At 40.8% G+C, this 26,252-nt stretch overlaps 1 protein-coding gene across 4 annotated transcripts in view; it reads right to left on the bottom strand.

Annotated features, from left to right (window-relative positions):
• adgra1b (adhesion G protein-coupled receptor A1b) overlaps window positions 1-26,252 on the bottom strand; it is a 141,534-nt gene that overhangs the window by 16,224 nt on the left and 99,058 nt on the right. For 2 of the 4 annotated variants that reach the window (XM_019882181.1, XM_019882177.1), the window contains 3 exons: window positions 25,988-26,198; window positions 25,474-25,682; window positions 1,091-1,218 (listed from right to left, as the gene is read on the bottom strand). In XM_019882181.1, coding sequence (XP_019737740.1) covers window positions 1,091-1,218; window positions 25,474-25,682; window positions 25,988-26,198 — 548 coding nt within the window. Of the gene's footprint in view, window positions 1-1,090; window positions 1,219-15,578; window positions 15,640-24,756; window positions 25,441-25,473; window positions 25,683-25,987; window positions 26,199-26,252 lie in introns of those variants that run through there. The other 2 variants (XM_019882178.1, XM_019882180.1) reach the window with 2 other exon arrangements.

Raw genomic sequence — 26,252 nt, 5'->3', positions numbered from 1 at the left:
TATTTTTTTTTTTTTAATTTCTTCAAAGGGGAAAAAATATAGAAAATATTTGAAAACCACTGCTTTAATTATCCCTTCAGCATATGTTTAAATGCACGTTGTAATATCATTTGAGAAAGAACAAATTCAGCAATGCATAATGTACTCAGTCTAGCCTTGAGCAATGCCTCTCGGATTTATCCCCATTTATCACCCTGTTAGCGCTTCACAGACTGACTATCAGCTTGAGTGATACTACACGACCAAAGTGTTACGAAACAGAGATGGTGTTTAGTACTGAGGAGTGACAAGGAGATGAAAGAGGGATGGGATAAAAGATGCTAAAAAGGGTGTCCTTGACAGCAAACGTGTCTCTGTGCAGGTTGGAGTTTTTAAAGCTTTTCCAGTATATGGTGGTTATAGCACGCCCGCCTCATATTGCAGAGGTCATGCGTTCAATTCCGAGCCCTGGCCTTGCTGTGTGGAGTTTGCATGTTCTCCCTGTCCCAATCTGGGTTTTCTCTGGGGACGAACAGATTCCAAAAACATGCAGGGTAGGTTAGTTGATCAGTTTAAATTTGCCGTTAGGTGTTATTGTGAGTTCGAATGGCTGTTTGTTTATGTGTGCCCGAAGATTGACTGGCAACCAGTTCAGGGTGTACCCCGCCAACTGCCGGAAGACAGCTGGGATAGACTCCAGCAGATTGTCACCAGTTGCCCATCCCTGCTTTCGAACCAAACAAATGTAAACAACTCCAGTTAGATGAAAGACACATGCATTTACGTACACGAGCAAAGCCTTGGCAGTGCTTTCAACTAGGCTACAGCGTCGAGGTCAGGCCACAGTCAGCACGTTTGTGAAACATGCTTCAAAATCAAAAAATTACACTGAAAACTGTTTTGAGGATCAGATATAACTTGGCATACAGTACTAGGGAGCACCTCTCCATTTTCGATTGGAAATATCCCCTTGAGTTTTGAGACGATCGAGACTATCACAGCTTGAAGCATGAGCAAGGCCGCGCGCATCCAGGACCGATTGACATTCAATTGCTGTGCTGCCGATGTAACCTTCAACAAAAATATTTGCTAAAGGGCTGAATTTTCTTACCTGTGATGCACTATGTATGTGATGATGGAGGCAAAGAGGCAGAGCAGCATGACCGCCGTGCAGGCATACACGACCGGGTGCAAAAACTCCGCTGGGTATGGGGGGAAAGACAGCACCTTCTTCAGATCCTGGGGAATCGAGGCAGTGAAATGGAGATTAGAGGAAAGACGGCAGATTCATGACAAAGAATTTCAGCGGTTTAGTTTAATATGAGGAATGAAAATGAAAAAGTGTTTGGCTTCCATCTTTACAAAATCCCACAAAAGCCACCCCAATGTACGGTTGACAACTACAAGAGAAATATAAATTACCTTCTTGAAATCCATGGAGTTTGAATGCTCATTTCAACTTTTCAACTTTATTTATCGAGCACTTGAAAGCTTGTCTCAGTCTGGAAGACTGAACATAAAACATCAAAAGTAGTAGCAGTAGTAGTAATTACAGTATGTGCTGTCCAAAGCTCTAAAGACAAAGAACACTTGATTCAACATTTCATCCAGGTGCTTGTGTATTGCATTTTGGGAATTCAGTTGACACCCTATGCCGGAGAGGCAGATTGAAAAAAAAAAAAAACCCAAACAACAAAAAACAACGCAACAACAAAAAAAAAAGATATGTTATTTCCTTTTCAAAGATGTATTCTCTCAGCCAGTGGTCATTAAGTATTATCAGCATAGTGCCACTGTGATCTAACTCAAAACACAGCAAACATATTATAATAAATAACATTACGAGGTTTGTATTAGATCTGCTGCATTGGAAACAGACACAATGATGGTTTTCATTGTCACGGACTGATAGTATGCCAAATACTGGACACTGGACTATTGAAGGGAGATAACTACAAAATGGGAAAGTGTATCAAACATTTTTACAGACAAGCCTGTGCTCAGATCAAGCAAGGATGTGACAGTGTTGGTTCCTAAAGGCGAGTCGAGGGATATTAAAACCACTCCACATTGACATTTGGGTTTCATGATGTTAAATTAAGCATACATTATATCCATAGCCCTGTCAGCTCAAGTGACCACATATCCATTTGCATCCCCAAAAGTAAAGTGCATGCAGTAGACATTGTCTATTTCCATTATTATCTGTGAAGGATGAAGCAACATTAGTCTCAATGGCACATCAAGTTTTGGGAAAGCTTGATACTGAGGGAGCAGGTGATTTTAACCGCATAAAATTGATGGACAGTCTCCACAAATGAATCATGTTCTTATAACAGATAACTATTTTCTTGGAAAGTCAAAACAAAATGGCTGGAAACTGCACTGTAAATCGGGCCGAATGGAACGCTGTACTTGTCATTTGTGAATTTAGATGCTCAATGACAAGACACAGCATCAGGCATTCCAACATATCACACAACTTCACACAGTTTGTTAATTAATGTTTAACAAGCAAATATTACGTTTGTATTTACCCTCAGAGCGATGTCATAGAAGGACAATGAAAATTGGTTAATTACAATGATATGCAATGATGTTGATGAAAACCAAATGCCCATGGCACCACCAAGGAAATGTGTTGAAATTAAGATTTTTATTTAGGGGGCTAAATGATGTACGTGAAATCGTACGGAATAATTTAATATGTGAGAAACATGTCTACACAAACATCAAGACAAATAGAATTTTGGACAGCTGAGTTGAATTGCCGAAACAAAATCAATCCATCCAGCTTTGGCTGCTATTTGACCGGAGATAACCCACACCCAGCTCCTTCAGGCGGATCTCAAGGCACCACAGGTCCAGAGGAGCATCTTAATCATTTTTTGTAAGTCAAACCCGGAGTCTCAGCTCATTTGGCCAGTGTAAATTCGAGCTGTATATGTGTATGTGTGGGTTTTTTAATTAATTAATTATTTTTTTTTTGTCAATGTGCTTGTTGAGAAACAGGCACGGAAAGCAGTTAATGGACAACTCAGGAAGTTCTCGCTCGGGACCCTGTTGGGACAAGACTATGGACATCACAGAATATATGTGTTGAAACATTAAGGATAAGGAGTGACGATGTATTTTGACCGGAGAAGACTCTAACGTGTGAAGGGTCCTTTTTTTCCAAAGGAAAAGCTTGGACCAAAAATGAAATATTGTTGACACAGCCTCAGATTCAGAGAGCTGCATAGTCGAAAAGGGGGCCTGGTAAAGTCAGAGGAGCTGTACACACACATTTTATGAAAAAGCAAGAAGCATGAGAGGGAGAACTGTGTTTGGTTTGCTGATTGGTAGCGAGCAGGTTACAGCCAGGCGTGAAGCAGTTAGGATGACTTTACGCATATCCAGCTCCTCCTTGAACGGAAAACTGAATTATTACTGAGTGAGCTACTGCCCCAAGTGAAGGATCTCATCTATCTTGTAGTACGGGTAAAAGAAGAAGAAAAGATCTGTGCCACATCACAAAGAATACCAGGGATGTTCCTTCTCCTTGTGGAGAAGAATGAAGCAAAGAAAATGGAGACAGATCTCAGTCTGAATGGTAGTCTGACTCTCACCATTGTTTCACCAGTATGAGCTCGTGATGGAAATCAGTGACATTCTGTTAATAGAAGGCGGAAGGGTGCTTTCCTCCTGAGCAGTTGAAGTAGGAACAACAATTTAAGAACGACAAATAAATGTAATCAGGATTCACACCATCAGGATATTTGTAATCGATCAACAATAGTTGATCATCGATTCAATCAGAAGATGGAGTAATATATCTATTTAAACTAGACCTTGCGCAATCAGTTTTTGGGGGGAAGATTAGACAAAAACAATTAGATAATAATTTACTGTTAAGTCCCCAAATTCTTCTTCTTCAAAAAACCCAAATAAAACATTAAATATAACAATGTTAAGATCTTCTTCTGTGACTTCTGTGATTATTGAAAAACAAAAGCATGAACATCCCCAGTATTTTAGGTGGCTGGGGCTTTAATTTGCTCCAACTATTAATATCTTAGTTCGACAGCTGGAAACAGTTCCACAGTCCCTTTGTCCAAAGAACCCAATGATTATTTTGTCCGACATTGTTTCTCCAGTGTCCACTTTTTATCTGGCAAGTATGGGACGGAGTAAGCACATAATGTGTAACTTTACAGATTTGGCCCAATCTACGCAACCCGTATTGATTCTAAATGGAATTGTAACAGCTGAAATCATGTTCTGCATGACCGGGGGACATCCCCTTGTTCTTGTTAATCAAAAGTTTAGTGCGTTCTTGGTTAACAGTATAGCTTTTCCGTGCGAGTTCAAACAAACAACACGCCTGTCTGCTGGCATCTGCACAGACAGTGTTTGTGCAATGCATATCTTTCGAGCACTGTTGGACGCGAAATTAAACTGCCCACAACTGATAACTTTTAAACGGAGTTACTTTTAATGCCAATGTCATTTCTGGTCCTGCTGCAGCTGATCTGAATGGATCCATTGGTTGTCACATACTTTTGTGGGTACAATGGCCTCTCACTGAGGTGTTTGTGTACCTCCTTGGACCGTTCAGGTCCTCCTATTTAACTGGGATTTTCAATACACCTTTTGGGGATACATTCATGTAGATTGGCCTTAGACGGATTTTTGCTGCGATGACTACACAATCCAAACTTGTCATGCATTTTTTGTTTAACCCCCCACCCCCCCTGCACCCCAAAAAAAGTTGCATTTGCAAATGACTGATTCTATAGTGTAGAAGAAGAAGAAAAAAAAACCTGTTTCACTGTCTGTGTTGCATTGATCAAAGCAATGCTGCTTGAAGGACTTGGAATAGTTGAGTTGTGCATGGCGTAACTTCCCAAAGCTGATGTCATGTTCTTGGGACTGCAAATTCTTCGAGATTGTATCAACAGTGCCTCTGCTGCGTGTAGTTAGTTATGTAGTGCATAATATTTTGCCCCGGTTGTTTGAGCCTTATTATCCTCAGCATGTTTTGTGTTTTCATATTGGGATTGCTTAAAAGCCATTCAAGCAGCTCTGTGGACTGTTGCCAAAATGGAACTGAAGAGACTTGCATCATCACCCTTGCAGCTTTCTGAAAAGCAGCATTATGAATCAGTTGTGAATGAAGCCCCAGAAGCAGGCGAGGTATACATGAACAGCAGGGCACCCCATTCACACACATAGCATACAGTCAGGATTTACTACCGGATCAGTAGGAGATATTAATGCTTTTAGAGGTTGGTGATCTTTGCAATTTTAAGCAGCAGAGCAGGCGAGATTTGTTCTGATAAAAGGGCTTTCTTGTACATATTTTAAAGTCAAAGGAAATATATATAAATCCACAACATATGTAGCTTGAGCATGACAGATATATTACTCTCCAAAATGTAAACTGATATGCTGACTGATTACTTGTTCTCTAAAATTTTACTGGACAAAAAAAAATAATAATCACAATAATAATAATAATAACAATAATAACGAAAATCTAATTTTACTCCAGGAATGGAAGTCTACTAAACATAAACTCAATGATGCTAGAAAAAAATCTGACATCATTAGGACATTAAAATGCAAAAGGTTCTGAAGCACATACAGCTGACATTCAAGTATTTGGAAAAAAATAAATAAAACAAATCAGACAGTGCTTGTGATGTAATAGTAATGTATACACGACCCACATCCAAATTAGTTGCTGTGTAAATAAGTATTGGGATTCTCTACGACTACTACTACTACGATTACCGTACAACTACTGCCATCACTACCACCTCAGTCACGGCTCCAGAGAGCTTGAGAGAATACATGCAAAGCATTATGGTGTCTAGTCTGACTTTTTTTGTCAACAACACGAACCCACATCGTTTTTCGGAGATAATCGCTGGCGAAGCAGCTGCACTCTCAGGTTCTGCTCCCATCGATTCATGTTGCTAATCTACGGTCTGTGCCAGACAAGATGGATGAACTTCTTCCCTGCACAAGGACCAGAAAAACCTTTGCAAGTTCTGCCGCGCTCTGCTTCACCAAAATTTGAGTCAGCGAATGCATCCGGGACGCCGCGCTACACCTACCTGGCTTCCGTTTTCACCGAGCAGACCGTGTCACAGAACGTTCGGGGAAGTCAAAAGGAGGCAGAATTTGCCATGATATCAACAACAAATGGTGGACTGGTGTCACAGAGCTCAACACACACCTAAGCCTGGACTTTGAGGCGCTATTTCGAAACTCTAAGCCACTACTTACTACATGAGTTGTCCTCCGTCATACTCGCCGGTGTTTACATCGCACCATGAGCTAATGCGAACACAGCGATCCAAACAATGGCTGACCAAGTAAACGAACTCGAGCTAAAGCGCCCAGAATCACCCCTCATCATCCTGGGTGATTTTAACGGAGCACAACTTAACCGTGACCACCCCAGATATAACCAGAACATTGATTGCTTCATCAGAAAAGGCGACACTGGACCATTCTTACTCATAGAGGCCCATGCAGAGTTGGATTTGTGTCTGATCACTATTTAATGCACATCATTCCAACATGCTGGCACAAACACAAATGCGCAAAAAATGACTTTAAAGACTGTGAAGAGGTGGACCAATGAAGCAAAACTGACAGTACAGGAATGTTTGGACTGCACTGATTGGGGTGTCTTTGAAACATCAACCTGCACCCTGCATGAATACACAGACACCGTAACATACACCAGTTTCTGTGAGGACGCGTGTTGCAACAAAGACCTTCCGCTTGTTCGACAATATCAAGCCATGGTTCACTGCCAGACTAAGTCATCTTGGAAAAGCCAAAGATTCCGCTTTTAGAAGTGGACATAGGGCACTGAACAAACGGGCCTGAAAACCAACTTAAAATCGCAAAGAGAAGTTATGCAGAAATGCTGAAAATTTTCATTTTCAGCTAACAACTATGTGCCCGTGTGGAATGGCATAAAACATTTACAATCTACAATCTTACCAAATGTTGATCCTTTGGGAAATTCACAGGTAATTACCATGGTAGTCCACAGGGTGGCCTGAATAAATATTTATAATTTATATTTTCCCTGGAGGCAGTATTGAAGATCCTGTAGGGGGGTGGGGGGGGGGGGACAATGTGGCACAAACAGGAATAGTTCTGAAGATATGTATTCAAGTACTTCGGTTTTACTGAATTTTAACTACATATGTACAATTGCATAGCTTTCAGTGTGCTGTGTTACAAACAGATTGTAAAATGACAAGCCCCTTTGTTGACCTAGCTGTCATGATGAATGATGGGCCGGCCACTGGTGCAGATCATAGTAGTGTCCTGAACAAGTCAAATCTGTTGCAGACCCAATGGGATGTCAGCTGGGGACAGGAACAGCCAGCTCCAGGAAATGCATTTCCTCCAGGCCGCTCATGATTTGAACTGCAATCATATTACATCACTGCACGGTGGCCACTTCATTACTCTGCTTCCACAGTACCGCTCTGTGATCAGCCCTTTGACAACACAGTTCATTAGAGCCATTACCATACAATGCAGTTTAGCCTCGTCTGGATTAGCACTGACATGTTACATCTGAACACGCTTCCACTGTCCCTTGGGCCAACGCAGCTAAACAGGTGCCTGATCCCCTGCTTTTGTGTAGCAGCTACAACTTTAATCCGTGATCTGCCCTCCCCTATCCAAAATCAGATTATAAAAGTCAATTAAAGTTGATCTCATCCATAATCTCGGCGCTCAGGCATTGTGGGTGCAAGGTTATCTTGCCCGCACAACAAAATGTAACAGACGCTGCTGAGTGCTTGCAGGCCATGTGTGTTGGTTGAGCCTCGAGGTTATGATTATGCACTGTTCTGTTCAACCTACCCGCAAATAATCATCAGGTAGTTGCAAAATTTCCAAACATTGCATCTGAGTGAAGACATTAAAACTGCAGAATCAGTGTAGTCATCTGTGTATAATGTCATCCCCAGTATGCACTTTGTTCTGTTGTAATGACAATAGCGACTGCAAGACTGCACACAAATGCAGATTAGAAAGCGGACATAGTCGAAAGGGAAGAAAACAAATTAAAATCCTCTGGCGAACAGCCTGCAGGCTCACGGTTTGCGGCACTGTATTTTATCATCCTTGAGTGGCCCCATGAACACTGGAACGGAAGCAGCCTAAGTGTGCAAATCAAACTCACTTTGGCTTCCCCGCACCCCGCAGGATAACAGAGTGTGACAGAACACTGGTGAGACAGAACTTCCTGACTTAACAACAGTCTGGAAAAAAAAGGCCATGCACCATTAATGCGGTTCATCAATGATTCAGCGGCACCTTGAGGCTGTCACTCAGCTCACAGCTTTGAGATACATTCAGGCATATAATCACCGCCGCCTGGCAAGTGTTCAGCACTGGACGCACCGCAACACAGTTATCAAATCTTGTGGAACAGGATGGAGTCATTAAGGGGGCATTGTTTCATTAGCATTCTTTTCTCAATAAACTCAGATCTGAAGTGTTGTCTTCAGCTCAAGGCGAACACTTTTAAAGAAGTTTGTGTAATCGTTGTTCTTGGGAGATATTTAAAGTCTACTATCTATTAAATTAGCTTTGCTCACAGCTCAGCCATGTACTAGCTCACAGTCCTCCCTCCTGTCCCTCTGAACAAATAAAGAAATTATAATAAATAATGAACAGAGCTATTAAAAGCCATGAGAATGTTGCTTTTTTTTTTGTTAGTTTTGTTTAACAAAAGTCAGCCTCTTTCATTTACAATGATCATCAAATCTAGCTATCATCAAATAAAACAAACATCATTATGACAAGAAAGTTTTCTTGTTTCACATGCGCACACATGGCTATTGGAAGCAACCCGATCAGATTAGAATCTGGTGCGCTCTACTCCACAGTACGAACCTGACATTTCATTGGATAGTCGGCATGGCAGTAATATTTTTAACAGTGAGCTGTTCAATATTTGCAAATATTTGTTCAATATAAACGCCCCCTTTTTAGTCAGACCGCTCGGTCATTAGCTCAAAGCTAATCCTTCGATGAATAAGATGGCGAAAAGAAAAAAAAAATGACGAGTATGGTACACTTCAGGACGAATGGACCGAAGGATTCGCCTTTGTGGAGGGAACAGGTTCTGCGGTGTGTCTAATTTGCAATGACAAAATACTATCGATGAAACGGTTGAATGTAAAGCGGCACTTGGACACGCGCCATGCTACGTTCGCATCAAAATACGCTGCGGGAGACAGTAGAAAGGAAGCGTGCAAGCTACTGAGCAGGGTGCAAACTAGCCAGCAGCAACTCCGCGTATGGACCCGGCAAGCTGACTAGAATTCCGCTCGTTTTGATGGATCTTTAGCAATGAGTGAGGAACGGAAAACCATTCACATTAATGGTGAGCATTATAACTTATTTTAATTCTGTATTCTTTTATAATTATTTAAAAGAATACATTCAGAGGCTTATCATACTGACATTTTGTTGAATACACTTTTAAAATACGGTTCCAAATATTTTGCTGTCATGGCTCTCTTAGTCAAAAAGGTTCCTGACTCCTGGTCTAGAGCATCCTCATACTCATATAACTTGATGAAAGTGGTTATTACCATGGCCTTCATTTGACTTGAAGACATGTTGCAGCACTTGACTGAATTGAGTCTTTATTGAATTAAATTTACAATATTTCAATTAATCATTGTATTTAGGCTCGGTCTTATGGAAAAATAATAATCACGATATTGATTTTCATAATCAACAAAATTGTTGTAAGGTTTGCCAAGGATTGTTGAACATCAGACGAACTCAATGAATTATTTTAACTAAATCAAAATAATGATTGTAAAATGTGCAGGAGTTGGTCAATAAATGTCCTTTTTTTCCCCCAAATAATTAAAATGGATTGGCTCATTTCTTTGCACTCACAACACCATACCCAATGTTGAGATGTTGCTCTGGATTCCAGATCCGCCCATGTCCTCAACATTTTGGCTTAGTTCTTGTAAGATACTGTATAAGGCTATAGAAACACTACGAAAAGAAATTAAAGCACACGCTGGGCAACACCTTCCACGCAGTGCTCACACCTTGTTCTCAGCTTGCAGAGACACCCTGCACCGGTCCATATTTTATTTCTCTTGCCAGGCGATACATTTTGCACATTTCTTCAATGCAATAATAAATGAAAATAGGGGCAACACTTTGTAAATTCTGCTCTGATGTCATTAATGGACATCATGACAGGAAGAATGGAGCCGATGTCGAGCCTCTAAAGAGAAAGAGCATGCAAGCAGCGTCTCTAACAATGCATTACACTGTGGCAGCAATGGTCTCGGAGGATAAATGAGCCTGCCTCCATGGCGCTTAATTGCGTAACAGAGCTCACATGCATCCGTTGCCAGCCACCATTTCCATGCGTTCTCTGCTTTGATTTGACCTCTAATGGTCTTTCTGCAGTGATGGCTGACTGCACAATGTTGGACATTTGATGGCTCTGCTCTAAAAATCACCATGTGAAGTAAATCATTGCCTTTTGATATCAACACAGGGAGAAGTGCAAGCGGTGCTGGGCGGTCTGTGATGGGAAGGCTTTAATGATTATTCATTCATTGTAATGTCCCCATTATGGAGGGAATTATCAATTTAACATGATTATCAAGAGGGAACAGAGCAATGCCAGTGTAATGAAATTCGCAATTTGCTAAGAGCGGGTAGTGTCATGTCTATGTTTGTTTTTGTTTCAGCTCCACCTGGAGTGAGGGGCGTTTCCCTCCAGCCGGCACACCTGTTACCAATAATCATCATGCCTTGTCTTTAAGGACTCCGCCTTCTTTGTCGGATTACGGTATTGACCTTGTTTGCTGTTCATGCTCAAGTGCCATTTGCTAGACCTCTCGATATTGTCATAGTTGTCTTTTAGTTCTTTGTATTGTAAGTAATATCATTATTTAGTCATTTCTTGCTCTTGTTTTTCATGTGCCCTGGACTCTTGTCATGTTTTTGTTCCTTGTGCCTTGAGTTATTCATCGTTTTTACCTGGATCCTTTTGACCAGCATTTTGGACTTTGTTGGTTTCACATTTTTGACAATCATTTTTAGTTTTCACATTTTGTCTGCGTCTACATTTCTGGGATCAAAAACATTATTCGGTTCTGGAAACCTGTCAGGTCGGTGGTGCATCTACCTGTGCAACTGCAAAGTACAAAAGAATAGCAATACCTTGGGAGCAGTTCACAAACATTTGGTCAAGAAAATAATTGAACATTTATTTTACATTTTATACATATATATATATATATATATATATATATATATATGTATAAAATGAACCATTGTGGTAAATTCTTCGACTATCCCTGTATGTCAGAGAACAGAGAAGATGGATGTATGAACATGGATCTATTAAACCATGCCAAATGGATGTGGAAAATGCCATAGAAAAAAACGTTTTATGACAAACAATAATCTATGTTTCGTTGTAGAGGAGTTTCACTGGAGTTCTTAAATAAACATAGCATGGCTTGTGAACCTCATGCATCCCATTATTTAATATTAACCATTTATGCAATGGAACATTTTCAATACAAAACAACCCATGTAACACTTCACCAATATACCAGAATTAACAAGCTTACAGTGAAACTCTTCTACAACGAAACCTACATGTGCGAAAATACCCCCTAGTGTGAAAAAAATCTTCATGCATTAAAGCCATTCCCTCTTTTCTGCTTCCCCCTACAATGAAAAGTCCCCCTGTTGGCATAATACGAAATCCTTTTCTCCACCCTTGCCTCGCAATAAGGTTCCCTACAACGAAAACAAGCCTTCCGCAAAAGTCTAATCCAACCTCAGCCTGCCACAGCGACTCCTACTGCTTAGCTCGGAAACGGCAACAGCAACCACCACACTGGCTTACGCATGCACAGTAGTACAGGAAGTATTTGTTATTGTGAGCATGTGGTTAGAAATGTCACTCGTAGTTTTAGATACAGCACGAACGTTGAATTGCTTGGGATAAAATGGCTACAAAACGGACCTTTGCAGACCAAGATTCTTCACAAGGAGTGAAGAATAGAAAAGCTTTAACACTTGAAGACAGGATAAAAGTAATAAAGATGGAGGAAGCAAAGTAAAAGACATTGTGCAAGAAATCAAAATTTTGCAATTTCTTTCCTTTTTTCCTTTCTACGCTGGCTACATGAAGTGTCAAATAAGTGTATGCACATACTTATGTGCTTTTGGAATAAAAATTAAAAGTACACATATTCATTTTTTTTTTGTATGTGTTGTGTTTACGTCTGAGATAAAATTTGCTACAGTGAAAAGTCCCCTGTTGTGAAACATTTCTGGCTGCAAACATGATTTCGTTGTAGAGGAGTTCTACTGTACATTGGTGGAGTAAAGGGTATACGCTGGTACACGGCATATACATACTTATTTTTCAGTCAGTATTGCATATACCTACCTCTAAATCCCCCCCGATGCGCACAGTTCAGTAGTATCCGTGAGCCAGATTACCAATTTTCGCAAGCTGGTACAACATGGCAAATTTCAAAAATGTACGTTTGCTTGTTTGTTGACCTGTTTTGCCACCAATCGAAACGGCTCTGCTCTTTCCCTTTAAATGCCGCATGCCAGAGGCGTTCTGATTGTCCTTGACGCGGTGGAAGAAGACACTTATTTTCTTGAGTCTAGGGGCACATTGAGGCATACAAAGTATGTGTATAATAAACGACAAGCAGGCGTCCACAAGCATACGCTATATGATATGGCTGGGGAGATCACAAATCTGTGATGTTGGCAAATGAAGACCGCCTTCCGCCCGGATCGCACATGCCCGTGTCCATTGCTGATTTAAAATGTCTTTGCTGACCAGAATGTTAATGAAAATGGATATTGTAGGTTCAATTTGATTTAGGAGGAATACCCATTAAGATTCACAAGTCTAGCTGCTCGTCAATTTTGCATGTGACATGTTTAAGCCTTAGGTGGGGTTGTTGCTCTTCGCGTGCCCCACTTAGGAGCGGGTATACTACATATTATCTGTTATGTCTGGTGCAGATTTACTCATTTATTTATTTTTTAGGAACATATCACAGTTTGCTTAGCTAATTTATGAAATTGTGTGGTAGTAAAGGAAGACGAGTTGTCAAAATGTGGGCCAAAAACCATTTCTTTCTTCAATTTTAATGACGCAATATGACATTTTTTTTCAATGCCATTTAATTCATTCAAACTTTATTTGAGCTACAGATGGCAGTCATGGGCATTTAGTGGTAGAATAAGAGACAACCTCTTTCCAAACACTGCCTCCCCTCTGTCAGTTAACAAAGTTTGTCGCTACATCTGCAAATGCAAGTTAAAACTCTACCACGCAAAGCCAAAGCCATATATCAACAATACCCAGACAGGCTGTCATCTTCTCTGAGCCCGAACTAATCTGAAATGGACTAACGTAGAGAGGAAAAGTGTGCTGTGTTCTGACGGGCATACATTCAAATTGTTTTTTGAAATCATTGATGTTGTCTCCTCCTGACCAAAGAGGAAAAGGACCATCCGGATTGTCATCAGCACGAAGTTCTAAAGCCATCTGCCATGCTAGCGTGGTGTTAGTGGCAATAGCATGGGAAACTTGCACATCTGTGAAGGAACTATTATTGCTGAATAGTACACAAGAGGTATTGGAGCAACATACATGCCATCCTACCAACGTCTTTTTCAGGGATGACAACTCCAAGCCACATTCTGCATGTTACAACAGCGTGGCTTTGTAGTAAAAGTGTGACTATGAGACTGGACTGCGAGCAGTACAGGCCCGTTTCCCATGGAAAGTGTGGGGCAAATTATGAAGGGTAAAGTATGTCAACAGAGACCCTGTATTGTTGAGTAACTGAAGTTGCACTTCAAGCAAAAATGGGAAAGAGTTCCACCTACAAACTTTCAACAATTAGTGTCTTCAGTTCCCAAACGAATGAGTGTAGTTAAAAGGAAAGCTGGTACAAATGCCCCTCTACAAACTTTTTTTAGGCATCACTTTCAAAATCATTTAAGATAAAATAATTACAAATTACTGTCTTTGAAGTGTTATCAGCAGAAAATAGGTATTAAAGAATTTACAAATCACAATTTATTTGCATTTTACAAGTCTCAACATCAATGGAATCAGGGATTTTTTTAAAAACTCTACATTGACCTGTGTGTTCTTTCATAGCTGTAGCGCTAGGACGTTCATCTTGTCTTCTTATTAGTTGAATTAGGCTTAAGGTTTAGGTTTTTTTTCCAGACAATGATCTTTTTTTAGTGAAGAGAAAAACTCTTACCTATCTGACAGTTTCGGCCCTCACTTCAGCCGGAGCTTTCACTGCTTCCTTGTGACGTCTTAAAAACAGCTGACTGGGTAGGGAAACCTTCAAAATAAGGCTCCCTGACCCGGTCAAGGCTGAAGTGACAGCCGAAACTGTCAGCTGGGTCAGAGTTTTTTCTCTTCAAAACAAAAAGACTATTGTCTGGAATTTAAAAAAAAAAAAAAGAAACAACTTAAATCAAAATTTTTATACCTCTCTTGACCTATTTTTAAAGGTTAACATTCCTGACACTTAATTTTCCACATGATGGAATTTTTCCCCACTTTAGTCATTTTTTAAAATTGTTGTTGTTACAAGACTGCAATAATAATAATACAATAATGTACAATGGCCTTTATAAAATGACGATTTCTACGAAGTTTAATATGAGACTTGACAGATATTTTTTTAAAGAAATATCATGAGAAATGATTCGTGAAGAACACATTTCAACATTTTCATCCCTCTGTCAAAAAGCACGATTAAGTAAAACTGAGCTTTTTGGACAGGGCGAAGGCATGACATGAGAGGCTAAAAGATGCACAACAGTAAGACAACAGATATGGTCTTGAACGCAATGTCAAATCAAATTTGATGACACGGATTTAAGATCTGACAGACTTTTACAGCCAAGAAACGGCAACCAGCGAACAGTTGTCAAAGAATGTGAGCATAAATACCTCCAAAAAAAGGGAAGGGTGAAATGAAATTAAGTAGTTCAGCATCATGTTCACTTTGTTTAAATCCTGTATCATCCATAAAGCAACACAGAGGCTTTGTCTTGTCTACAATGTGTATGTATATGGAAAAGGAGCAGCCTTCCTTTTTATTCTGCTGGTTACAGTTTTACGGTGCAACTCAAACGTCGATGTAGTAAGATAAAGCACGCTATTTTCTTGCACTGAATTGTTTCGGCCTTCACTTTATTCATGTTCACCAACTATCCTCAAGGCCCAATTGATGGTGATTTATCTTGTCGCTAACTCACAAAAGCTCAGACAACCAAAAGTAATCATCTGTAATCCTGCTGCAGTGACACTGCACCACTAATTGACATCGTGTTTGTCAACAAATCTACACCAGAAGAGCAAAACCAGTAAAGCAACCAACCTTCTTTTTGTTTTGGGGGGGGGGTCAATGTTTCCCCATTACTTATTTAAATCCTTTGCCACTTATTTAAATCCTTTGCCACCACGTGTACGTGTGAATGACAAAAACAACAACAACAATGTTCTTGCTTACCTGACACACAACTGAATTAGTAAAATATGCTGTATGTTTGAATCCCAGTATTTTTAGAAAATTGTTTTAATACTCTAAAGCATACATTTGGGTCAAATCACGTGGGGAAAAAAAGGTTGCCGTTTCCTCCCACGAGGTCCTCAGTGATTGAATTATGTGGAACAAGCAGAGTACATATTCACTGTACGTGTTTGTGTGAGTGTGTGCGTGTGTTTTGCACCAAATGTACCCTTGCAAATGCATCCATTGTCAAAACAATCGCTATATACTATTACATGTAGGACATACAATGTATATTGTGTATATAGTACAGGTATCCCAGAAATAATGAAAGTAAATATTGCACAGCTGGTTTTTGCTTACTTGCGTTGCACTGTCATCGTTGTGCCTGATTTACTAAAGACAAGAAAAAACAGGTGAAAAACATCGCTAGCTAAAGCACAAAAAGACTCATTTTTAAATAGGTCCCGAATTCATGGCATCATTAAAAGGCCAAAATTAACAGTGACACCCATGATAAATGTTAACTTCTGACAACACTTGTATATGCCCTTTGACTTAAATTTGAAGGGCTCTTAATAGTCCTTGCTAAAAGATAGCTCCCCTTTGCGCCTGTCACATTATCACCCCCTCTTGAAATTATAACTCATTTCTACTTTCCTTATCTTCTTCGTAGGAGTGTATATTGCATCAATAGCTGCCTGCCCCTAATTAAAAGCCCAACAACCAGTCGCAGCTCTCCAACCCTTGGACTTGATTCAAAAAGTCAACTGCAGGCCTTGGTCTGCACTTTCCCTGTCCGAGAAATATTATCTTTTATTAAGGAACTTGTACGTTGAATGCCAAAGGTCATGATGATCATGATTGGTTGCGCTAGAAAGGACCGCCATGTACAGGCTAATAACGGTTTTCAAGTCTGTTATGGAAATGAGAGTCACCTTTAGCCCTTTCTGCCTTTTGTGTTTTTAAGCGGGAGGGATCCAAAATGATCTAGTGCAGCAGTCACGGGCCAGGGTGAATTAAATGGGCTAGAAGGTGCCCAAACAGCATGACTGCCCAAGATTTTTCGAATTTCGAGAATGACTCAACAGGGATCGAGTGTGGTGGGGGTAATTATTCAATTTTATCTTGATTGTATTGTGCAAACCGATAACTACATCTCACACATACAGTAACCAATTAAATGACAGTGACAAAAACTCCAACGGAGGCACAGGGGGGAGGTAGTTTACACAGTATGCCCTCATTTCTACCAGTCTTTCTCCGGGGCTCACAGCTGAGTTGGGAGCAGCTGGTGAGATGGCAGGTGGTACAAGCAGTGCCACGACTTGTTTAACTACATTTCTCAGTAGCACGGTCGTAGCGCTGCTGTTTTCAACATCGAAAAGCTTTTCAAATGCGAAGCATTTTTCGCTAAATATTATTGACGATTTAATATTGTACATAATAATGTTTGACATCCCAACCACTAGAATGAAAGAGGCAGGCATTGATTGCAATTAAGTAAAATAGCCAAGTGACTTCAGCCCCCGTGTTCCATCACCTTTACTCTTAAAATCACTCAATAAGCGTTTGGAACTGAGGACGCTAATTGTTGAGGCTCTGTAGGTGGGTTTCTATTCCATTCTTGCTTGATATACAACCGAGTTGCTCATCAGTCAGGGGTTTCTATTGTTGTATTTTACTCTTAATGCGTGACACATTTTCAATGGGAGACATGTCTGGACTGCTGACAAGCCAGTCTTGTTCTCAGTCTTTTATTACGAAGCCACACTGGTCTAACACATCCAGAATGTGACTTGGCATTTTCTTGCTGAAAAAAGCAAGGACATCATCACAGACGCTGGCTTTTTACTCAGTGGCTTGGAGGACATAACGTCCATCCTTTCCAAAAACAATTTGAAATGTGAAGCTGTCACACAGACTGTTCCATTTACACAGATAAATGTCAATATATGGCTTTCGCCTCACATGGCAGAGTGTTAACTTGCATTTGCAGATATAGCGACAAACTGACAATGATTTTCAGAAGTGTTCCTGAGCCCATGTGGCAATATCCTTTTATATAATGATGCCGGTTCTGAATGGAGTGCTGCATGAGGGAACGCAGGTCACATGCATTTTGTATTTCGAGCTTGCCGCTTATGTGCAGTGATCTCTACAGATTCTCTAAATCTTCTTATGATATGAGATAGTAGATGATGCCATCCTAAAATTCCTTGCAATTGTATGTTGAGAAACATTCTTAAGCTGTTGGACTATTTGGTCATGCAGGTATTCATAAAGGGGTGAACCTCATCCCATCCTTGTTTGTGAACAACAAAACCTTTCAGAGAAGCTCCTTCCAATTAATCTGCTCACCTTTGTCATGTACAAAACAGATTTTATTTTTTTAGCATTCCTCAACTTTCCCAGTCTTTCCTTGTCCCGGCTTTTTTTTTAAACATGTTGCAGGTATCAAATTCAAAATGCTAGAATATTTGCAAAAACATCTAGTTGTTGAAAAGGATTTGTAAATCATTCTACTCTATTTTTTTGTTTATTTTTTACATAGCATCCCAATTTCATTTCAATTAGGATTTGGAGATGATTGAACCTAAATATTTGAAAATGGGTGAAATGTATTTTTAGATGTATTATGTATTTGCTTCATAGTCATATTAAATACAATACCTGACACCTGTCTGGCACAAGGAAGGCAGGGTGTTTGGAACCTTGTCTCTTACTCGACCGCTAACTGCCCATTAGTGCCATCTGTAGCTCAAATAAAGCTCGAATAAATTAAATGACATTGGAAAAAAATGACATGTAGCCTCATTAAAATTGAAGAAAGCAATGATTTTTGGCCCGTGTTAAGACCTGTTGCAACACAATTTAAAAATGATCCACGTAAAAACTGTGATATGTTCCTCTAAGTTGAGTCCTCGAAGAGTAAAGACTTCACCCATGGTTTAAACGGGGCATGTGCAAAGTTAAGCTCCAAATGGCAATCTTAATAGGTAAAGATACTTAATCAAATTGAGTAGAAAAAAAAATACATTCATAATATTCTGGTCCGTAAAGACATTTTAAATTAGGAATGAATGGGTCTTTGTGTGACTATAGTCATTCGTGATTATTTAAAATTAGTGTCAAGCATTTGATAAAACATTTACATTTTTGTCATGAAAAAGCACAAAGAGTAACCAGCACTATAGTTGTCTTCTATCCAACGACAAGAGAATTTGAATAACAATTGGTTATCTTGTATTAAAACATGTGAGATGTGAAAATCTCATATTTTTCAACAACAAAAAAAGTGTTGATACATTTTTGTCAGAGGTCTAAACTGCTTACTCGAGGATGGGGAAAAAAAGGGGGAACACTGCATCTGCTTTGTGGTTATTGGCTAATGGCTGTCTGTTTCGGAAAGGTTCTGGAGATGGATCACCGGATGCGCCGCACCTTTGTCCTTTTACACCAAAGTACAGCTGCAGGCAGCAATTTGTGATAAATGAGCCACAGCTACAGTATGTGCAGTATGTTGATGTGACATAACACACTGCTAAAGCCGACTGGTGAATGGTTAAGTCAGAGGATAGTGAGGAGGCTGCATGGCTGCCTACTCACATTTGAAACAATTGCAAGTGAGAGCACAGTATAATAGTGCCAACGCTTCGCAAGTACCCCAAAAAAACGTTGTGAATAACTGATTACTCATGTCCTCTAAAAAGCCTTTTCTTCTCAGTCAGCAGAATATATAATTTAATTTTACGGTACACAAAGAGACTTAGTCAACTAAAATAGTAAAAAAGAATCAATTGGAACCATGTAGGGGTTTGCTATAATTATGTCTTTAGCTGGAGCTTTAATACCTCTGCCAAGTGCAGAAGCGTGAGGATGGGAGGTGTTGTTTTGATTGCAATTAGTCGTGTTTATTCGTTAAAAACAGGAAAACAAATACTAGACATACGATTCCTATGAAACTTTGTGGAGGCGTAGGCATGTGTGCTTGAGAAGGATAAACCGTAATATTTTGTTGACATCCATCCATCCATATTTGGGCGCTCCGGCGCAGGGAGATGCTGCACCTCCGACACACCGAACAATTTGGTGACAGAGAGTAGACCGCGCCCTGCATAAAAACGGGACGCATCATAAATATCGTGGCGGGCCAGGTGCAGTTAACCCATTCAGTACCAGCCAATTCTGGACCAAGTCTGAAAAGACGCTTAAAAACGTCTTTGGGAGTGAATGAGTTAAGAGTGTTTGTGATTTTGGCAGACCACGCTACGCCTCGATAGGCATTCTGGGGTATTGTATTGCACGCTCACGGTGCAACTAACAATTTAGTGTCCAAAAGTAGACGACATTTTAGATTGTTTCAAAAGCAGGTTTATTTTTCAGTGCAGGTGGTCTAACGTGATTTTGGTGTATTTAATTGAGGTGCAGGCAGACAGATTCGGCGCTACCCGAGTGTGTGTGGCATATATAATCGTATTCCATTCATAAATATGACACCCGAATCCCTCCCAATCATTGTAGAAATAAAATAATTGAACACATTGTTATTCTCAGCCGTGTTCGTTTTTTTTTTTAAACCATACCCCTGGCCGCGGCACGTCTGTGAGTGTGTTTCTTTATTCTGTTTTTTCTTTCTTTCTTTTTAACTGACACGAATCAAGTTGTAAAGCAGTAGAAGCAAGGTCCTCAAGGGGGCTGAGGGAGGCAGCCTCCGTGTATCTGCACCAAACTGAGTCAGTCTAACATACTGCCCATACTCTGTCTGGCCCCGCCCCTTGCACAATTGCGCTGGTTCGCCAGATTTGCGCTCGGAAGAAAAGTAGGGCCCATGGTCTTGATCCTATGTCAAGATTGCCTTGCAACATTTATGTCCTTCACTAACTTAAGTCAGGAAATGAGATTCATAATAAATACAAAGGTGAAAGTTTAAATCAAAGCTCTAAATGTACATGAAATATTTGGTTGCATGAGCTAAACAGAAGCTGAAGTAAAACAAATCTCATCACCCTTCTAATGCAACACCTTTAAAGAAACAAGGGCAAAGGAGATCTGTTTCTGTTATATGGGTTGCTTCTATTTTTTTTTTCTGTTTGCTCTTTGCAGTGCAGTGCAACAAGACATGTTGATCAAACTCTCAAATGCAACAATAAATTCTATCTTCAAAATGACACAAGGGTGAAGGTTGCGTTACAAGTAGGAAAAACAAACAATTCCTGCCTTGAGGTATCAACACAATCAAACATTGTATTTAGCGGCTTTAGAAGAAAATGGGTGAAAATAGGGAAAAAAAAACCCCACAGCAGTCAACATTTCACTGTCAGATAAAAAGGTTAAGGGATTTGAAAATGACATCTGATGGGTGTTTAAAAAAAAAAACATAGCTTGCAAAAGCAACACGTTTGGTGACGACTGTGGTATGATTCATGTACTTTAAACTAATGGAAGGAAATGGAGGCCAGGAAAGCTAAATTGATTCGTATTTTGACTCAACAACCCATCTTGAATGTATCTTGATTTTACATATGACAAATGTTTGTTGGTGAGGCTGGATTTTCCCCAAACAGATGTGGCGCAATCGTATGGTGATTACAACAACCCCTGCGTTCTCATGAGAAAAAAAGGGCTTCATCAAATGCATCTCAATCCCAAACAGTGTGGTTGTGCACCATTTCAAACAACAACCACATACATGGAAAAGAGTACAATTTTAAGTGTCAAAAAGGAGCAGATTTGCCCGGTCACTAGCTACATTATAGTGATACAGGGACAGGAAACGAGGAGGAAGAAAGAAAAAAGGATGGATACTTGAAAGGCAGTTGGCCTCATAGCTTGATTCGTTGACTGTATGTCTGCATTTTAGTAGGCAACTGAGCACACGTCGCCACATAGACAATTGAAATTAGACCAGGCCAGGCCTCTGTACTCTAAAGCGGACATGCTAACCACCATGAGCCAACGTGCTACGGAATTTTTAATTTGCATCTAGAACAATACGACACTGTTCATCAAAACTAATTAGTGACAGTTGGCCACTTATAAAACAAGATGCAGAACCCAGCACACTGCGCGACAGTCCGGTTGCCTTTGGCCGCGTCGCTAAGTGTCCGGTGAGCTTTATTTCCCCCCGGGATCTTGACTCTACATCTTGGAAGACATGTCATATACAGTAATTCCATGCAGCAATGCGAATGGTTAACATTTAGGGAAGGTCCTTTTTTTCCTGTTTCAGCATGATTGCGCCTCAGTTTGCAAAGCCAGCCCAGAAAGGTATATTTGGATGATTTCGGGATGGAAAAACTTGACAGCCGCGAAACCCATCAAACACTTTCGGAATTAAGGGCAAGCCATCCCAGAAGAGTGAACCAAACCGGATGAATTTGATGACTTTTACTCCTGTTCCTGTTTTTTTTTTTTTTTTTTCACAAAAATTATCATTCCAGCCTATGTAAGGACATTGTACCGTGAATAGATTTTTGAATTCGCTCTATTCGAGTACGCATCATACAGTCTCCTATCAACGTATTTCGTTTACATTTTCACCCCTATCATGTTGACATTTCAAAGTCCGGATTTCATTTTTTTTTTTTTTTTTTAACAGCGAACACCTATATAACATAAACTTCATTATAACGACCAGATTTGACCCACAAAATCGTAAAAATGCCTTCGTTGCAACAAAGCGTGGGAAGCTAACTGCCACCGCGACCTTGCTTATGAAGAAAATGTACAGTGCAGGATTCCCCTCCTTTGCTTAGCCACGTTACCGCTCAACTCGTACATTGGTGTACTTCCGGAGACACGTCTGGTAAACGGAAGCAATCTCACTGTCTGAGAAGGCTGAAATTGTTTGTCACTTTCGAAAGGGAGTCTCCCTGACAAAGCTCAGCCGAGACTACGAACTGACAAAGTCGACGATTTCGACAATCATCCCTAATGGCAAAAAATTCATGGCAGAGTTCGAGGCCAACAAATTGAAAGGCGATCGTAAACGGCTTCGGGGCGCTGCACATCCTTAACTGGAGAAGTCACGATACATTTGCTGACTGAAGGCTATCCTAGATGAAGTAGGAACGCTACAGTTGTTTGTTTCATATCTAATAAAATCATTTTTTCTTCATCCTGTATACACGTATTTGTAATTGACATATTTATACTGTATTTCATGTTTGTGTTTTTACATCTATAAATGTTCATACTGTACTCAGACTTGATCTTAGTCTTACTGTTTGGTGCTTTCTACTGTCTTTATTATTAATTTTTTGTTTTATTGTTGTATATGATATTTGCTCCATGTACAGCACTTTGTATGCCGTGATGGTTGTTTTAAAGTGCTCTATAAATACAATTGAGTTGAGTTGTATTATACATCATTGTGGGTGACCATTTTTATTGGAAATGGTTACAAAGAACTATTGTTATAAAGTACAGATTCGTTATGTCCCTCGAGGTACGTTGTAATGAAGTTCAACTGTATTACTGAATAAGTAATTACTAATTAACATGTCTGCAGCTCCTTTTGACCTTTTAAACATACAGAAAACGCAGCGGAGGTGTGTTCTGGCTGCTGTGTGGGGTGCAGAGAAGCTTGTCAGACTGATGGAGACAAATGTCGAGACTGCATTGCTGTAAACGAGCGAGTCAGCCCTCCCTGCAGACAGACAAGGCCATGGGAAACTGGGGAGATGAGTGGGGTGGCGGGTGGCGGAGGCAATAGGAACTGTTCATGGTGCTGAAATTTTGGACATTAAGAACAGCCCTGTTCATTGGAATTCAGGGGGAGACACATTTGGGCAAGCTGTCCTAAGATGGCTGAGTGTTGAATAATTGGTGTGACTGTTGAAAAAAAATTCACCCTAATTACACAAGGGCACATCCAAACAGCTCTTATAATGAGGTATTTAGAATTTAGAGTCCAGATCAGAATTTGAGCACCATGTATTTCTCTCTGATCACAAGTCCCAGAAAATCTCAAGGAAATACTTTTATTTCCCTCATAAAGCCCCAGTCACTCCCCAGGGACAATTATATTGGGTTGATGAGTTATTGGAAGCTTCCAGCTCTCGCACAAACACAGAACCACAGACCTCCATGTGAGGTGGGTGTGAAATTAATAGATTCTGCAAAAACATGATATGTCATGAAGCATTTTACCACCTGGCCCCATTATTTGGAATTACAGTACTTTTCTGTATCACTTTGAAGCATTGAAAGTGATCCAGCTACATTTTGAAAGTGATGTAACTGCTGTGTTTGTGGCGTAAATCACTGCCACGCTTCTTAATGCCTTACTGTCACAGCAATGGAACTAATTTTACAGCAAGTTGACCTGATTTTCCTCGAGGAGCACTGCAGCAGTGAATAGAGCGGCATTATTCCCTTACACTCACTGTGCCTATTTTGTAATAAATTGCTTAAAATGGACAACTCGGAGGCAGCATTCGGAGGAAATGCTCTAAGCGTGACATGACACGATTAAGCAACAGGTCTGGGGCTGGCAAACGCCTTCCAAGCAAATACATCTTTTCTCGAGATTGTTGTTGCAAAAAGTAAAGACGCCAAGAATGCTTTTGATTAAAAAACCAAAGGGAGCGTGATGACACAAGTCTGTTAACAGGGGTCTTTTTCGCCGGCACTGCAGAGACCGAGCGGGTGTGGTGACTGCATTCACTGACGCGCAATCCCAAACGCAAACGTTTCCAGCAGACCGTTGAGATGCGCACACTTCAAACCACACGTCTTCTCGTTACTCGACAGACGTGCATTCAAGTTCACATCGCTAATTGTGAGCCAGAAAATGACAAACGTCGCGTTATATTCCATCCCCGACAGCCAGGAGGTGGACGCTAAATGCGCGCCTCTCTTAACCGGTATTTCCGAGCAAAATGCACGCAATTACAAAATGACCATCTGCTTCGATCTTACTAACAGTTTAGTATTCTCCACGGACAGCGCGCTCACTCATACACCCCCCATACTTTCAATACCCACCACCACCATCGCCACACGCACACGCCGCCTGTATGGTCACACTTTGTCATTTCTATGCGGCGTTTTGCAACCAGCTTATTTCCAACAAGCTGGATCGAGCTCATAAAATATGCAGGTAAACGGCAACTTGGAAAGCAGCGACAAGCATTTCAAGCACATCCCTTTTCATGCTCCACTAAGAACTGACCTCCCAGTCTAACGAATCCCACTCTTCGGTAAACATCCGGAGGATTTCTTTTCATCCAAAAAAATCAAATAAAATTATAATCAGACCAGGTACAAAAGCGGCTCTGTGCATGGAGCGACTCGGGCGATGAGATTGCCAGTTGCGCTTTGGTTATTATCCTTATGAAATCAGCGTGAAGAGGGGACGTCGTCTGGAGGAGGCATCTCGCCGGCGTCGAGATCAACTTGAGCGGCACAAATGAGCCATGCTAGGCTTCATAGTCCAACATTTTCTCTCGGCGCGGTGGTTGCGACCAATTAAAACACCACTTGCGCTCCAAGGCGAATAGCTCCTGACAGGGCGCTCCTTCTCTCACAGAACATCACTTCTATTCCTATTCTTTTTATGCGAGTGGGGAAAAATGCCCCCTTAACAAATGACAATTAAAAAAAAAACATATTCCTTATTTCCGAGCTATTTTGAGCATTTTCTATATATGTAAAGCCCTACACAGTAGGTTTAAAAATATAGTCCGCGCATTTGACGAATCTGCGGAGAAAGCCAACAACAAAGGGAGCTTTTAAATGCCCTCCTCATGAACGCTTTTCCAACACGTGACTCCAGCGATTCTTTATTGGGAAACGATGTTTTCGACCCATAACAGGCTCGAAGAGTAGAAAAGGAAGGGGTGGGGGTGTTGTTAACATGAATGACACTGCCATCTCATAGATTACTCACCATGAGCACGGCAAAGTTATTAAGATGGGTGCAGTGAATGGTGGTCGTGTTTCCACCAGAGCCTGTTATGTGGCAACCCTCTGCCCTCCAGCCACCATGTCCATCCAGCAAGTCAAAGTCCCAATAGGCTGCGGTGGGCTCTAGCCCCAATGCGAAGTGCCTGAGTGCAATTGTGACGGAGTGCACGGCGCTCCCCAGGCTGCAGCCATCTGCAGGAAAAATAAAAAAAAGGGGGTAGTGTATTCAGTGTCGGAAACGTAAAAGTCGACCAGTGCACTAATTTAAAAAAACGCGATCTAAACACGCATGCAAACACATGCACGATGCCAAACTGAGCAAGGTGCAGTGGCAAAAGTGCAATGCAGTGGTGCAAAATCCATAAATAAATCAAAGACAGATGTGGCGTAGTGTTTATTTGGAGACGAATGTGTGAAGAAGCTGTTTTTGGCATGTGACGCCGTAACAAGACAGCGCGTTGACAAACCCGCACATGGTCAAATGGATTTCCTCTTACCTAATTTGGTGAAAGCAACTGGTGTTGACACGCTCCTGCGTTTCCCATCATCCGCGAGATTGGACGAATTCCCCGTGCACGGGAAGAGTTTGCCATTGCGGAATACGATGAACTGCAGCCTGCAAGTGGAGTTATCAACAGATTGCAAGGCAGAGGAGGAGGTGTGCGGAGCAGCTAGAGGTAAATGGATGGAGGCGAATGCCACGGAGTTCTGCGGATTGAAGGCACAAAACAAGAATATTTAGCAATCCTGCCCCTAATTTGC

The sequence above is a fragment of the Hippocampus comes genome, unplaced genomic scaffold (assembly GCF_001891065.2).
Source record: "Hippocampus comes isolate QL1 unplaced genomic scaffold, H_comes_QL1_v1.1 scaffold36, whole genome shotgun sequence".
Lineage (NCBI taxonomy): Eukaryota > Metazoa > Chordata > Actinopteri > Syngnathiformes > Syngnathidae > Hippocampus > Hippocampus comes.
Note: the sequence above shows the minus strand (reverse complement) of the source record. Positions and strands in the feature narration are given on the sequence as shown.